Source organism: Haliotis rubra, unplaced genomic scaffold (assembly GCF_003918875.1).
Source record: "Haliotis rubra isolate DU_JTF1 unplaced genomic scaffold, ASM391887v1 Scf221, whole genome shotgun sequence".
Classification (NCBI taxonomy): domain Eukaryota; kingdom Metazoa; phylum Mollusca; class Gastropoda; order Lepetellida; family Haliotidae; genus Haliotis; species Haliotis rubra.
The window spans coordinates 864,846-882,486 of NW_025766237.1; the positions used below are offsets into that span (position 1 = coordinate 864,846).

The following is a 17,641-nucleotide window of genomic DNA, read 5'->3' on the forward strand; positions in this document are numbered from 1 at the left end:
CCGTGGCTGTCGTTAACCGCAGTTGTTTACTGTGGCGATATACCATGATGCAGTGCGAGTTTTTCCCGCCAAATTTCAAAGCGTTATGCCATATTTTATAGGTTGTTTTAGTTTATATTTTTTGTTCGTTCTGGGCTGGGTTTTTCTTAAAAGTTTGTTGTAGTTGTTTGCTAGTGTAAATGACATGCGTGTGAGTTGAAATCGATACGTTTTCAATGAGCCAGAAGCTAATTTTAGTCTTTCTAAGTAACGTACGTTACAACTGGATCAACTTTTACTTTTAAAATTATGTTTGTGCAATCGGTGAAAAAACACATTCATTCTAATATGCATACTTCATTTGTAATTGTTGAAGAAAACACAAACGTTCTGAACAATATTAATAAAGCATTCGATAAAATAAAATATATTGTAACATAATATATATGCACCCCCTTTCTCAAAATGCTGTATACGCCCTTGATCTAGACGATCGATGAAACAATACACTGTATACTGATACCTCAGACAGAATAATGATACATTCTGTAAATTATCTATAATACAGATCTTGCAGTGTTATTGATTTGATGCTATTTTACACCATTATTGCCGCATAATGTTAATTGAGAGAATCGGTCCTTCTGTGCCTCAGTTGAATTCGCGGACAATATATAACAGAATTTGACCATTGAAGATCCGGGTTAGAAGTGATCTTCAATAACCCAAGTGGCGACTAACTGGATCGGGTGGTCAGACTCGCTGACTTGGTTGACACATGTCATCGTATGTCAAATGTGTAGATCGATACTCATGCTGATGATCACTGGATTGTCTGATCCAGACTCGATTATTACAGACCACCGCCATATATAGCTGGAATATCGCTGAATGCTGCGTTAAAAAACAAACCTTTTAAGGGACCGTTCATAATTTATGGCTAGGGGGAGTGATGATGAATTTTATGGAGAAGCATGTACAATGTGAATGACCCACCCTAAAACTTATGTACAAAATAAGTGACCCCCTGCATGTCATGTACAAAATCAATGACACCCCTCCTCCCCTTCCCATATTTTCTAAGCGTAATATTAAACATGTTTTTATGTACAATATTGCTGCCCCGCACCTAGTTCATGTGTACAAAATTGCTTTTCTCCCTAGCTCCCCCAGCTCCCCAGAACAAAATGTGTGAAACAAACACACACATCCAATCATCATCACCCCCCTCCCCCCTAGCCATAAATTATGAACGGTCCCTAACCAATGAACAAAGTCACTGAGAAAGACTACCAGAACCATATGGTCGATTCCTATCACGGTCATAATCCTGATTGGGACCTATGAATATATTTCATAGTTGTTCAGATTCACTTTCATATATTCTAATTCAACTAGCTGCTCTAGGAAAAAGCAGTTAGATGCACTTTGGATAACAGCCTTAGTGCTAGGATCCATCAAGGAACCATCTTATCACAGATATTACTCGAGTCTTTGATTGATAGACTTAGAAGTGAGTTCGTAAACAGTCCGCTGAGAAAGCGGGCTTTAAATGTTCTTATTCCGACATGACATAATTGTATATATTTTATGAGTGTTTCATACCGACAAAATGAGTGAAAAGAGTGTGAAAGATGGGTTTGCCAAGAACTGACCTCAGTCAGTAACATGACATTAGTGCCACACCATGCTATAAATATAATCTGGACCAGACACTCCACTATATCATGAGTTAAGTCCCACTTAGCGGACAAAGTTCACCTGATCCATTTTGTCACCTCCAGGTATAGATGGCTGGGGACCCACCCTTGCATGGTACCATCAAGAGGCTATGGCATTATGAGTGAGTGAGTATGGTTATATGCTGCTTTTAGCAATATTCCAGCAATATCACAGGGGGGACACCAGAAATGGGCTTCACACATTGTACCCATGTAGGGAATCGAACCCGGTGAGAAAACTGAGAAAACGCTTTAACCACTAGGCTACCCCACCACTCCTGTGGCCTAATGAGGTTGAAGATTCTTGAAGATTCTTTAAGCGGTTATGACCCCAAACTGTGATGTTATATGATATACAGTATTCATTCAAATATTGTTCGGTATTGTTCACCTTTATTTTGATTTATGTATTTTTTGACAGAAATGACCGCCCATATTGTCATGGCAAAGGCTAATATGAGAAAATAACAGAAGCCATTTTTCATAACTCTCGGTCATGTTTATTCACATAAAACACCCACCTTAAACTGATTTGTAATGGTAGCCTACATAAGAAATAATGGGAATGGATTTCTTCTGATGGACGCCTCAAATAAATCCTCAAAATTCAATCATGACCTGTGTGTTATTCATGAACACCCCTGTGACACTTGTATAGGGACATTATGTCATTACATGGTAGCTATACCTGCCTTTATTACAAAGAATAATCAACTCCAAGTGATAGAGTAACTACGCCTTATGCCATACCTATGTTAGAGGTTTAGATGAGTGACCTGGATTAACAACTCTCTTCATGGCGAGAGATTCCAGTTCAGATCTCCCCATTGTAGTGTACAAACATGTAACTTTTATATCATTTTAAGTTCCTTTCATGGAGTTTTCTCATCTCTCACAGGTCCAACATGATATATCCACATAACAGACTGTACATCCAGAGCGAAGATCCATTTTTCCAAGATTGTTTAGTGCCGAAGAGTAAACCAATGTAATTTCATTTACACTTGATGCTGGTTTGTACCAAAGACCAGTTACCAGTAACCATGGTAACAGCATTTTCTTGATAGTTCTGGATAGTTCTATTAGAACATGGTATATTTAGATCTGTTACATAGTTTTCTCAGACAAAAATGTGTAAAATCGTATCAAACATTTCTTTTTCACATACAGTATCTTACATTACAATGTCAAAACCTAGGTTGAATACCGACATATATACAGAATTTTATTTTTTGTTATAGTTTTTTTATTTTGTTGCATTTTTCAACATTTTATACAAACAAATAACAGTGATATTCCAGTATACATGATGAACAATCAAATAGTTTTAGCAGAATAAATCATGACATGACGACCAGAACGTGTAGAAAGCATTGATATTACAACTAATTATTGATTGACGAACACTTTGTTAACATATAATATTCAAACAGTTTATGTTGAAAAACTTTAAAAGATGGCATCATGTTGTTAAACTTATTTCGAAAAATTAGTTCCTTGAAGAGAATTAAGATGATATTTATTGGATCATTGTTTTTATTTGGGTAACCAAGCATTACATGTTTCTTTTCAATTTTGAGTTTTATTTGTGCTTTAGCATGTAGCCAGAAATGTATATATCTCTCATCTCTAGTTCCTGGAAGTCTTTGAAATGATTAATGTCCATCCCACGGCACTTTTCAATGCGATGTCAAGTCTCATCTCACATTTCATGTGGTCCACACACAGAAAATCATCACCATGATGTCATTCTTGAAGTTGTGGGTGACACAAGGGAGATAATCCATCACAGATGCCTCCATACAGGTGATAAGCACCACAGTCTATCTCGGAGTGCTGGGTTAAGTACAGGCTGATGTGTACCTTACTGTCAATGTCACTTTAAGCATGTTAACATTACTCCTTCTGTTAGCTATTCAGAGTATTCCTTCAGTATCCACTACTTATCCAGCATTATTCTCATCTTTTCCTGAAACACAAAACAAATACACTTCAAGTTTCAGTTAAAATGAAGCAGTGAAATATCATTATAAAGACACATGTAAAATGTGTTTTATACTGTCAACATATTCTAATAACAGAAGAAATATTGATAAATTATTGCAGTTTAGGTCCTTAATTAACATTTTTTTAAAAGTACCTAGAAAATCTGTAATTCTTAAGCAAGAGAAACTGTAACATGTTTAAGAAATCTGAATTATATGAAACTTTTCAATTGATGATGTAAAAACTATTCAAATAATTGATGGTTTATAACACCATCACTATAGCATCGCAGCTGAGAGCGACTGAGTGAATGAGTTGAATTTATGCCACTTTCAGCTACATTCCAGCAAAATCACAGGCGGTTGACACCAGAAATGGGCTTCACACATTGTACCCATGTTGGGAATCAAACCAGGTCTGGCGTGACGAGCAAGCACTTTAACCACTAGGCTACCCCACTGCTCCCATCTGCAGCGTAAAGGCAACACTTCTGTTACTGACCTCTTCTTGGGCTTGCTTGGTTTGCTGGTGATTGAGGGTGGTGACAGGATGTCAGATACAGGGATGGAGCCAGGGTCGTTGTCATCACTCAGCTGGTCCGTTGTAGTCACAGATACACTCCCCACTTCATCGTACCCATCCTCCGTCTTCACTCTGACATACAAGCATACAGTCAGTGAATGTTGACATCACTATTGTTATATCACAGTGAAATGTAATCAGCTTGGTTAATACCATTCTCTTCCCACAGAGGTTACTTGTCATATCTTTCTCTGTTCTAATACAGCCCTTTCATGGTGCGAGTGTTCAGGATTCATTATTGGTTGCAATTAGATTTAGTTGTGCAATCACCGACGTTGTTTGAAAAGTGATCATTCGCAAAGCCTCGGTAATTTCCGTATGCTTCGGGAAAACTAGAACCTCTTCCCTTGCGCGATGCGCAAACGTGTCTTATAGACAGAACTCAATCAAGTAATGGCGGATCAATGGCGTCTCCATCGCCCTCATGATAACGGACAAGTTAGCCATTAAATGTCTTGTGTGTCACATCAACTGAAGTCCCCGGCAGAGGAGGGATATTTGTGGCCCCACCTTTGCTTGTATTAGTCAAGTTGGATCTAAGTCGATGAAAAACGTGTTCTGATTGGATAGAAAGAAGGGAGATAATTCGTCTGGCGACTTTTTGCCCCTAGGAGATTTACAAGAACTGGGAAATATGGCCGTATTAGAACAGATGTTCGCAGGAAGATATGACAAGTAACCTCTGTGGGAAGATAATGGGTTAATACTTGGTCCTACTTATTTGTTTGATCAGAACTTGAAAGTGTAAGAAAGAAGAAAGGCCTGATCTAAGCAAATGGAAACATGACAGATTATTTAATTTCATGCCATTGCCAATATTTAAAAGTTTTCTGAAACTTTAAATATGGCATTTGCAGTGGACAAAAAGGACCCTTAACCTATCTCCTCCTTTGCTAATAGACATGATGGAAAATACCAAGCTAAGAGAATTCACTATTTCACATTTTAATATTTGGACCAATGGTGTGAATCAGACAATACAAAGGAATTTCCTTACTTAGGATCATTAGGATCTGATTTGCCTGCCATGGCCTGCGACCACTTGGACTCCACCTCTGTCGTCAGCCCCTCCGCCGTCTCCTGCTCCACAGTTATAGCAAACCCAGCTGCAAAACCTACACACAATATACAGCATTGTTAATAATGTAATAATGGAAGCTTTCTCCATCAACGATTAACAAACAATGAAATCATTCAGAATGACATAAAGAACTGGTTGTTTCAGTCAAACTGAAGTGGACTCTTGAAGATACGGGTTAGAATTGATCTTCAGCAAGCCATGCTTGTGGCAAGAGGCGACAAACAGGATCGGTTGGTCAGGCTTGCTGACTTGGTTGACAAATGTCATCGGTTCCCAATTGTGTAGATTGATGTTCATGCTGTTGATCACTGGATTGTCTGGTCCAAACTTGATTATTTACAGACTGCCGCCAACTAGCTGATCAGGGGTGGAAATAACCCATTGCCCGACGTCCGAGTCCAGTGTTTTTTTTCTCTCGGGCAAGCAAATTTGAATATCGCACTGTACCGTTGTCCAGTTGACTTTCCAATGTTAATTATGTTGTTTATTTTAAAAATTCAACAAGAAAACACCTGGTATAGTGGACAAATTATCAGGGCAAGTGATTTTACATGTGCCACTGTTCCGGAGTACACTAGCAATTTTAAAATAATTTCCACCTCTGCTGATATTGCTGTATGCGTCATTAAACGACAACACCAAACCAGCATGTTGTGACCTCAGTGACCTTAGCGACCCTGCCCCGACATTGGCCAGTACCTTCCAGCTGCAGCAGCTGTTCAGCTTCGTTCACCTCGTCATTCTCATCCAGTGTGGGAAACTGGATTTCTGCACATGGTTCATCCTTTATTCTGGGAAATAGATAGCATATATAACTTAATGAATGCAAAGGGAGATAACACAGCGGAACTTTGGACTGCTTGTCCACCCTTGCCTTTTTTCTTTCATTATTTTACATATTGTGTACATGGAATGGGAGGATGGCCAATGAACATTTAAGATTCAAGGGTGGAAGAAGAGAGAAGCAATGGGGCGAGGGTGTCATTAATTTTGTACATGACATGCAGGGGGGGTGGGGGGTGGTCAGTTACTTTGCACATAAATTTTAGTGGGGGTGTCATTCACAATGTACATGCTTCTCCATAAAAATCATCATCAACTCACACGCAAGCACACACACAAAGCCATAAATTATGACTGACTGACTGACTGAGTTTGGTTTTACACCGCTTTTAGCAATATTCCAGCAACATCACGGCGGGAGACACCAGAAATGGGCTTCACACATTGCACCCATGTGGGGATTCGAACCCGGGTCTTCGGCATGACGAGCCAACGCTTTAACCACTAGGCTACCCTACCGCCCCCATAATATATGAACAGTCCCTTATACATGACAACATACGGTACCTAATGACGTGGAAGGTATCAGGCTGAGAATCCTTGGACTTTTGTTTGAGTTTTTCATATTCCGCCAACAGGTGGCGACACGTGTCCTGCATGTTCTGGTGGTGTGCAATGACCCGCGTCTGGTAGAAGTCGTGTAGTGAAGTCACGCTGCCGATGCTCATCTCATGGAACACCTGCTCCACTATATCCTGTAATTTTGGAGGACCAAAACAGATGTAATTGGTGTTTACGGATTAACAGTTAATGTGGTAAACAGATCATTGAGATGGTCTTAGGGCCTAAAAAAGAAATGTTGTGGTTCCGATTACTAGAGGTGTAATCGTTGTAATCGGAACCACAACAGTTTTTTGTTTTGGCCTAATGCCTGAATACAGCTGAATCAATAAGTTTCTCCACATGGAATGCCATGACTGGTTGAGTTCAACTGTGTCTGCAACTGGTACTTACAGGAAATCCCCCATACTGGATGAATGCAGCTGTACCTGCAGCTGATACTTACAGGAAATCCCCCATACTGGATGAATGCAGCTGTACCTGCAGCTGATACTTACAGGTAATCCCCCACACTGACTGAATGCAGCTGTTACTTAAAGGGAATCCCCCATACTGGTTAGTACAGCTGTACCTGCAGCTGATACTTACAGGAAATCCCCCATACTGGATGAATGCAGCTGTACCTGCAGCTGGTACTTACAGGGAATCCCCCATACAGCTGTACCTGCAGCAGGAAATCCCCCATACTGATGAATACAGCTGTACCTAGCTGACTTACAGGTAATCCCCACACTGACTGAATGCAGCTGCAGCTGATACAGCTGTACCTGCAGCTGATACTTACAGGAAATCCCCCATACTGGATGAATGCAGCTGTACCTGCAGCTGGTACTTACAGGGAATCCCCCATACTGGTTAGTACAGCTGTACCTGCAGCTGATACTTACAGGAAATCCCCCATACTGGATGAATGCAGCTGTACCTGCAGCTGATACTTACAGGAAATCCCCCATACTGGATGAATGCAGCTGTACCTGCAGCTGCTTACAGGTAATCCCCCACACCGACTGAATGCAGGTTACTTAAAGGGAATCCCCATACTGGTTATACTGTACCTGTATGAATGCAGGAAATCCCCATACTGATGAATAGCTGTACCCTGCAGCTGATACTTCTCAGGAACTGACTCCCCCATACTGGATGAATAGGCTGTACCTAGTGGTTAGTACAGCTGTACCTGCAGCTGGTACCTTACAGGAATCCCCATACTGGATGAATGCAGCTGTACCTGCATCCCCAGGGTAACAGGAATCCCCATACTGGATGAATGCAGCTGTACCTGCAGCTGGTACTTACAGGAAATCCCCCATACTGGATGAATGCAGCTGTACCTGCAGCTGGTACTTAAGGAATCCCCATACTGGTTGAATGCAGCTGTACCTGCAGCTGGTACTTACAGGAAATCCCCCATACTGGATGAATGCAGCTGTACCTGCAGCTGGTACTTACAGGAAATCCCCCATACTGGTTGAGTGCAGCTGTGTCTGCTGCTACACGCAGGTGTTTCGTCATCTGCAGGTAATACTCGTGGAGAATGTCTGTCAACGTCTCCAACACAGACTCAGGACAGGCTGAAAACATTCAATTTCAAGAAGATTATCCACTGATTTCATTTAATTCCATGCACAAGTTACATATCAGTCAGTACTCCTCAAATTCCCACAGATGTTTAAATGCCATATTATTTATCCAGCTAAAGATGGCCAACATAATTACTTGCTTTCATCCCCAATGAAGGGCACTCAATTCGATGCAGTCACCATGATTTACTGTGTTTGGTTCTACTGAAAATGTGGCAGGTATTTAACTACAATGGAAACTTCAATTGGATTATTTCTGGTTTGTAATTTGCCATGGATCTGTTAGTTTCCATGCTTAATTTCAGACATTGGTTACGATCTTCACATGGGAATTCTACCTTCTTTTCCCAGAGGAAGCTTAAAGAGATGCATTGTCATAAGTGACAGAAAACTTTTTTCCTGACATTTCTTAAGACATTTTAACATTTTATCAGCAAACATATCTATTTCCTACATACAACATAAACCCGTGAATATCCGGGTTAGAATTGGTCTTCAGCAGGCCATGCTTATCATAAGAGGTGACTAACAGGATTGGGTGGTCAGAGTCGCTGACTTAGTTGACACATCATCGTATCTAATTTGCTTAGATCGATGTTCATGCTGTTGAACACTGGATTGTCTGGTCCATACTCACTTATTTTCAGACCACTGCCATATGCTGGAATATTGCTAAATGCAGCCTTATACAACAAACTACAACATAATTATTTCTGTTTATTCCAGTAAGAACCAGCAGTTACCATGGTAACTGACATGATGTAATCCGCCAGTACTTACTATCAAACCCAACATGTGCACAGAGAGCAGCAACAGAGCGTCTGAGCAACTTCCTGTTCGTCACCTCATCTATCCTTGGAGGGGGCTGTCCCTACCTCGGGCAAAGTCACTACATGGACAAAATGTTTATAAATCATATGCCAGGACTTGGACTAGTTACCATGGTTACAATCAAGTAAGGATAATAATTAATGGAAATTACAGTGTCAGTAGTGGTAAAAGTATCACAATACATCAGGAAATGAATTACTCTGTACATATAGAGATAACAATAACACACATGTATGACGTACACACATGTGTGTCCACTCGCAACTAATCCATTAAATGAGAAATATTGACTGGGCTGATACATTAATTTTATTAATTTGAATTTCAGCCTACTCATTGCCAGCCTTAATAATCTTAATAAACTGATAAATGTTTCATTGGTAGTGAACTATCAATTTTGTAAAGATATTCATATATTTATATAGATACAACAAGAACATTGAACCATTCCGAATACATATATACATGTATCATCAATTACTATAACATCACCATAGTCAAGTTACCTTGTCAAATGAAATGAAAACTAACAAACACAACCTGGTTTTGTCTAGTTTGGGAAAATGTTGTTTACTACAGTATTCAATACAATGTTGTTCACTACAGTATTCAATACAGCATGTTGTTCACTACAGTATTCAATACAATATGTTGTTCACTACAGTATTCAATACAGCATGTTGTTCACTACAGTATTCAATACAATGTTGTTCACTACAGTATTCAATACAATGTTGTTCACTACAGTATTCAATACAGCATGTTGTTCACTACAGTATTCAATACAATGTTGTTCACTACAGTATTCAATACAAGGTTGTTCACAATACAATATGTTGTTCACTACAGTATTCAATACAATGTGTGTTGTTCACTACAGTATAATACAATATGTATTCAATACAATGTTGTTCACTACAGTATTCAATACAAGGTTGTTCACTACAGTATTCAATACAATATGTTGTTCACTACAGTATTCAATACAGCATGTTGTTCACTACAGTATTCAATACAGCATGTTGTTCACTACAGTATTCAATACAGCATGTTGTTCACTACAGTATTCAATACAATGTTGTTCACTACAGTATTCAATACAATGTTGTTCACTACAGTATTCAATACAATGTTGTTCACTACAGTATTCAATACAAGGTTGTTCACTACAGTATTCAATACAATATGTTGTTCACTACTACAATGTTGTTCACTACAGTATTCAATACAATATGTTGTTCACTACAGTATTCAATACAGCATGTTGTTCACTACAGTATTCAATACAATATGTTGTTCACTACAGTATTCAATACAATATGTTGTTCACTACAGTATTCAATACAATATGTTGTTCACTACAGTATTCAATACAATGTTGTTCACTACTGTATTCAATACAATATGTTGTTCACTACTGTATTCAATACAATATGTTGTTCACTACAGTATTCAATACAATGTTGTTCACTACAGTATTCAATACAATATGTTGTTCACTACAGTATTCAATACAATATGTTGTTCACTACAGTATTCAATACAATGTTGTTCACTACAGTATTCAATACAATATGTTGTTCACTACAGTATTCAATACAATATGTTGTTCACTACAGTATTCAATACAATGTTGTTCACTACAGTATTCAATACAATATGTTGTTCACTACAGTATTCAATACAATGTTGTTCACTACAGTATTCAATACAATGTTGTTCACTACAGTATTCAATACAATGTTGTTCTACAGTATTCAATACAATGTTGTTCACTACAGTATTCAATACAATGTTGTTCACTACAATATTCAATACAATATGTTGTTCACTACAGTATTCAATACAATGTTGTTCACTACAGTATTCAATATAATATGTTGTTCACTACAGTATTCAATACAGCATGTTGTTCACTACAGTATTCAATACAATATGTTGTTCACTACAGTATTCAATACAATATGTTGTTCACTACAGTATTCAATACAGCATGTTGTTCACTACAGTATTCAATACAGCATGTTGTTCACTACAGTATTCAATATAATATGTTGTTCACTACAGTATTCAATACAGCATGTTGTTCACTACAGTATTCAATACAATATGTTGTTCACTACAGTATTCAATACAATATGTTGTTCACTACAGTATTCAATACAATGTTGTTCACTACAGTATTCAATACAATGTTGTTCACTACAGTATTCAATACAATACAATTGTTCACTACAGTATACAGCATGTTGTTCACTACAGTATGTTGTTCACTACAGTATTCAATACAATGCATGTTGTTCACTACAGTATTCAATACAGCATGTTGTTCACTACAGTATTCAATACAATGTTGTTCACTACAGTATTCAATACAATGTTGTTCACTACAGTATTCAATACAACTACAGTATACAATATGTTGTTCACAGTATTCATACAATGTTGTTCAATACAGTGTTGTTGTTCACTACAGTATTCAATACAATATGTTGTTCACTACAGTATTCAATACAGCATGTTGTTTACTACAGTATTCAATACAATATGTTGTTCACTACAGTATTCAATACAAGGTTGTTCACTACAGTATTCAATACAATGTTGTTCACTACAGTATTCAATACAATGTTGTTCACTACAGTATTCAATACAATGTTGTTCACTACAGTATTCAATACAATGTTGTTCACTACAGTATTCAATACAATATGTTGTTCACTACAGTATTCAATACAGCATGTTGTTCACTACAGTATTCAATACAATATGTTGTTCACTACAGTATTCAATACAATGTTGTTCACTACAGTATTCAATACAATATGTTGTTCACTACAGTATTCAATACAATATGTTGTTCACTACAGTATTCAATACAATGTTGTTCACTACAGTATTCAATACAGCACTACAGTATTCAATTGTTTCTACTACAGTATTCAATACAGTATTCATGTTGTTCACTACAGTATTCAATACAATGTTGTTCACTACAGTATTCAATACAATGTTGTTCACTACAGTATTCAATACAATATGTTGTTCACTACAGTATTCAATACAATGTTGTTCACTACAGTATTCAATACAATGTTGTTCACTACAGTATTCAATACAACATGTTGTTCACTACAGTATTCAATACAGTATTCATGTTGTTGTTCACTACAGTATTCAATACAATGTGTTGTTCACTACAGTATTCAATACAATGTTGTTCACTACAGTATTCAATACAATATTTGTTCACTACAGTATTCAATACAATATGTTGTTCACTACAGTATTCAATACAATATGTTGTTCACTACAGTATTCAATACAATATGTTGTTCACTACAGTATTCAATACAATGTGTTGTTCACTACAGTATTCAATACAATGTTATTCAATACAATGTTGTTCACTACAATACAATGTTGTTCACTACAGTATTCAATACAATGCATATGTTGTTCACTACAGTATTCAATACAGCACTGTTGTTGTCACTACAGTATTCAATACAATATGTTGTTCACTACAGTATTCAATACAATGTTGTTCACTACAGTATTCAATACAGCATACAGTATTCAATACACGTTGTTGTTCACTACAGTATTTGCAATACAGTTCTGTTTCAATCACTACAGTTCATTCAATACACAATGTTCACTACTACAGTATTCAATACAATGTTGTTCACTACAGTATTCAATACAATGTTGTTCACTACAGTATTCAATCAATATGTTGTTCACTACAGTGTTCACTACAGTATTCAATACAATTCAATACAGCATGTTGTTCACTACAGTATTCAATACAGCATGTTGTTCACTACAGTATTCAATACAGCATGTTGTTCACTACAGTATTCAATACAGCATGTTGTTCACTACAGTATTCAATACAGCATGTTGTTCACTACAGTATTCAATACAGCATGTTGTTCACTACTACAGTATGTTGTTCACTACATTCAATGTTTGTTCACTACAGTATTCAATACAGCATGTTGTTCACTACAGTATTGTTCACTACAGTATTCAATGCAGCATGTTGTTCACTGTATTCAATACAGCATGTTGTTCACTACAGTATTCAATATTGTTCAGCAATGTTGTTCACTACAGTATTCAATACAGCATGTTGTTCACTACAGTATTCAATACAGCATGTTGTTCACTACAGTATTCAATCACTACAATTCATGTTGTTCACTACAGTATTCAATACAGCATGTTGTTCACTACAGTATTCAATACAGCATGTTGTTCACTACAGTATTCAATACAGCATGTTGTTCACTACAGTATTCAATACAGCATGTTGTTCACTACAGTATTCAATACAGCATGTTGTTCACTACAGTATTCAATACAGCATGTTGTTCACTACAGTATTCAATATATTTGTTCACTACAGTATTCAATACAGCATGTTGTTCACTACAGTATTCAATACAGCATGTTGTTCACTACACAGCATGTATTCAATACAGCATGTTGTTCACTACAGTATTCAATACAGCATGTTGTTCACTACAGTATTCAATACAGTATGTTGTTCACTACAGTATTCAATACAATATGTTGTTCACTACAGTATTCAATATAATATGTTGTTCACTACAGTATTCAATACAGCATGTTGTTCACTACAGTATTCAATACAGCATGTTGTTCACTACAGTATTCAATACAGCATGTTGTTCACTACAGTATTCAATACAGCATGTTGTTCACTACAGTATTCAATACAGCATGTTGTTCACTACAGTATTCAATACAGCATGTTGTTCACTACAGTATTCAATACAGCATGTTGTTCACTACAGTATTCAATACAGCATGTTGTTCACTACAGTATTCAATACAGCATGTTGTTCACTACAGTATTCAATACAGCATGTTGTTCACTACAGTATTCAATACAGTCATGTTGTTCACTACAGTATTCAATACAGCATGTTGTTCACTACAGTATTCAATACAGCATGTTTGTTCACTACAGTATTCAATACAGCATGTTGTTCACTACAGTATTCAATACAGCATGTTGTTCACTACAGTATTCAATACAGCATGTTGTTCACTACAGTATTCAATACAGCATGTTGTTCACTACAGTATTCAATACAGCATGTTGTTCACTACAGTATTCAATACAGCATGTTGTTCACTACAGTATTCAATACAGCATGTTGTTCACTACAGTATTCAATACAGCATGTTGTTCACTACTGTATTCAATACAGCATGTTGTTCACTACAGTATTCAATACAGCATGTTGTTCACTACAGTATTCAATACAGCATGTTGTTCACTACAGTATTCAATACAGCATGTTGTTCACTACAGTATTCAATAATACAGCACTACAGTATTCAATACAGCATGTTGTTCACTACAGTATTCAATACAGTATGTTGTTCACTACAGTATTCAATACAGCATGTTGTTCACTACAGTATTCAATACAGCATGTTGTTCACTACAGTATTCAATACAGCATGTTGTTCACTAGTATTCAATATTCAGCATGTTGTTCACTACAGTTCACTACAGTATTCAATACAGCATGTTGTTCACTACAGTATTCAATACAGTATGTTGTTCACTGTTGTTCAATACAGCATGTTGTTCACTACAGTATTCAATACAGCATGTTGTTCACTACAGTATTCAATACAGCATGTTGTTCACTACAGTATTCAATACAGCATGTTGTTCACTACAGTATTCAATACAGTATGTTGTTCACTACAGTATTCAATACAGTAGGATGTAGATGCTTTTACAATTGTCTTTCAGGGGTTTCTGTTTTTAATAGTGACTAAACTCTTCTCCAGATGTATTACAGGTTACTGTAACTTGTAAATTGAACAACAACATAAATATAATCCACTTGTCTATTTATTCTTATTAGCCCAGATATCTGATACATAAGTATGTTGTGTTACTTTAAGTTGAGTTCAACATCCAAACTCAACCAGTTTCATCAAAATCAGATCTTATAAATCTGTAGAAGTCCCATTACTATCGACATATCAGAGTATCACTTACAAGACTAAGAATGTGTTTTCCTATTCATTTAGAAACAATCAAAATGAGTATCAATTTTTTTTCTGGAGAATTATAACTCAAAATATTTTGAAGGAGTAACCTGGCATGCAAAATAGTGAGGTAAAAGGTGAGAAAGCTGCTTTCTTACTGGCTGATGTTGACATCCCGCTCCCCAGTCATTTGACTGGCCGGTCTTAGTTCACTAAAGGTAGTCCCAAGGGAAGTCCTCAGATTTGTGTGTAGCAGTAATAAGGACTAAGAGTTTAGACCCTAATTTTGATGAGATTGAACCTCGTTGGTTGTAACAGCACAGATTACCTGTTGAAATCTCTTGGCATGAATGGAATTGGTCTTTGAAGCTCATGTTTTGGTTCTGGTCCTTCAAATTCTGGGATGGGCGGTGCTGTCGGAAATGTAATGTCTCCTTCACTGTTCTTCTGAAAAATACTTCAATAATCAAAGCAGTTGTCCTCTGGGAATCCAACACACAGTGTGATACAGTTGAACAAAACACATAGTTCATAGTATCTGAAATGATTAGCTTCAAAACCAGGGTCCTAGAAAATGATCAAAAGTTCAATAGTTTTCTACACTACCACAAGTGACATAAGATTGCATATGCTCAGAAGCTGTTTAGAAATCGTTATGGAGTTTGTTATTATGTTAATTGAAATGATGTGGTATTTTTCAACTGATGCTTTTTGAACAACAGAGAATGTAGAATTGGTCTTCAGCAACCCATGCTTGACGTAAGAGGTGACTAACGGGACAGGGGGATATGACTCACTGACTTGGTTGACACATGTCATCATGTCCCAAAGGCGAAGATCGATGCTCATCACTGGATTGTCTGGTCCAGACTCAATTATTTACTGACTGCTGCCATATAACTAGAATATTGCTGAGTGTGGCGATAAACAACAAACACACTTCTTTAACAATATCACATAATTGTTCACAAAATATGGAAGCATTTTGATCATAATAAGTTCTTCATGTCTTCAACATCAACATGATTCATGTGTGTTATGGTTAATAAAGCACAGTACACTAATAACCAGTTCATGTAGATTGGACTGACATTTTCTATTTGTTGTTGCTGGACACTGTGGATGAGGGGCCGCATCTTCTTTGCATGATGTATCAGCTGAATTGTGTGAAGTGTTACAGGGTCCATCTGGAAGTGGTCAGCAGGTAAGGGACTGAAAAGAAAAAACCCAGCTTGATATATTAAGGTTTTCTATTAAAGTTCTGCTGTTACTTATAATATACCATTATTTGTTTATTGTTAAATACCAGTAAAATTACAACTAACTACTGGTTCAAAATAAACAGTGTGCAAAGAACTACTCTCACAAATAATCTTTTGAACATATTCTGCATTAGACAGGGATCCCAACATGGAATGCTTCAGACAATCAGCTCTCTGCTGATTGAGCATGTTGATAGCTCAACTTGTGCACAGATCTGGATGGGTTGCTAAGTGTTTCATTTCCCACATAGGTATAATGTGTGAATCCCTTTTCTTGTATCCCCCATTGATGATATTGCTGGACTACCATGAATACTGCTAAAACTTGCAAAGAAAAACATACTCACTGACAGATCAGGAGCCTCTAACTGGGATCTGATTCTGCATAATTATGTTTGTTTTGTTACTTTGTAATGCCACATTCAGCAATATTCCAACTAAATAATCGAGTCTGGATCAGACAATCCAGTGACTGATATCATGAACATCGATCTACGCAATTTTCTCCAGAAAAGGAAAAGTTTCTTCCGTTCCCCCAACCCTAAACCTAACTCTAAACCTAACCGTAAACCTAACCCTAACTTAAATTTTGGACTTTTATTCATTTTTGTGAATTCTCTAGTAATTGTTGTGTTAAGTTTTGTTAATAATTTTAGTATATGTTAATTTGGCTAGAATGCACTTTACCGGGCGCTGCCCTCGCTGCTCCCTTTACGACCCTTAGGGTTAGGGTTTAGGGTAACGGTATGCCACCCTTTACGATCCTTAGGGTTAGGTTTTAGGGTTAGGCACCCTTTACGATCCTTAGGGTTAGGGTTAGGGAACCCCAGCAGCGCTAATTAATCCGAAAAAGTGCGCCCGGTAAAGTGCAGTACTCCCCGCTCTCGTAGTAAACCTAAGAAACTGCCGCTGACACTAAGAACATTTCGAGACAGGAACTTACTCGTTCGATGGCGGATAATGTCGACTCGATGGTTGATGAAGGCGAGGTCCTTCAACTTCCATTGGTCTTGGTTTGGTCATCTGCTCTCTTTCTAAGGCTATTATTCCAGAGTCAGCCTCCGGGACAGACGGAATCTCGCCCCAGTGAGTATTCATTTTCTCCACGGTCTCCACATACAACCGGAAGTTTACAGTAAGGCCATATTTGCAGCTACGGACATAATGATA

General features: G+C 37.3%; 1 protein-coding gene across 1 annotated transcript; it reads right to left on the reverse strand.

Moving 5' to 3' along the window:
• Positions 1–3,071: 3,071 nt before the first annotated feature.
• Positions 3,072–17,615, reverse strand: LOC124277410 (STAGA complex 65 subunit gamma-like). The gene is given in 11 exon segments (XM_046713107.1): positions 3,072–3,669; positions 4,188–4,340; positions 5,266–5,383; positions 6,049–6,140; positions 6,700–6,887; positions 8,203–8,324; positions 9,114–9,206; positions 9,209–9,222; positions 15,538–15,656; positions 16,301–16,421; positions 17,415–17,615. Coding segments are annotated over 11 exon segments (1,185 nt in total). The 5' UTR covers positions 17,570–17,615; the 3' UTR covers positions 3,072–3,659.
• Between the last annotated feature and the right edge of the window lie 26 nt (positions 17,616–17,641).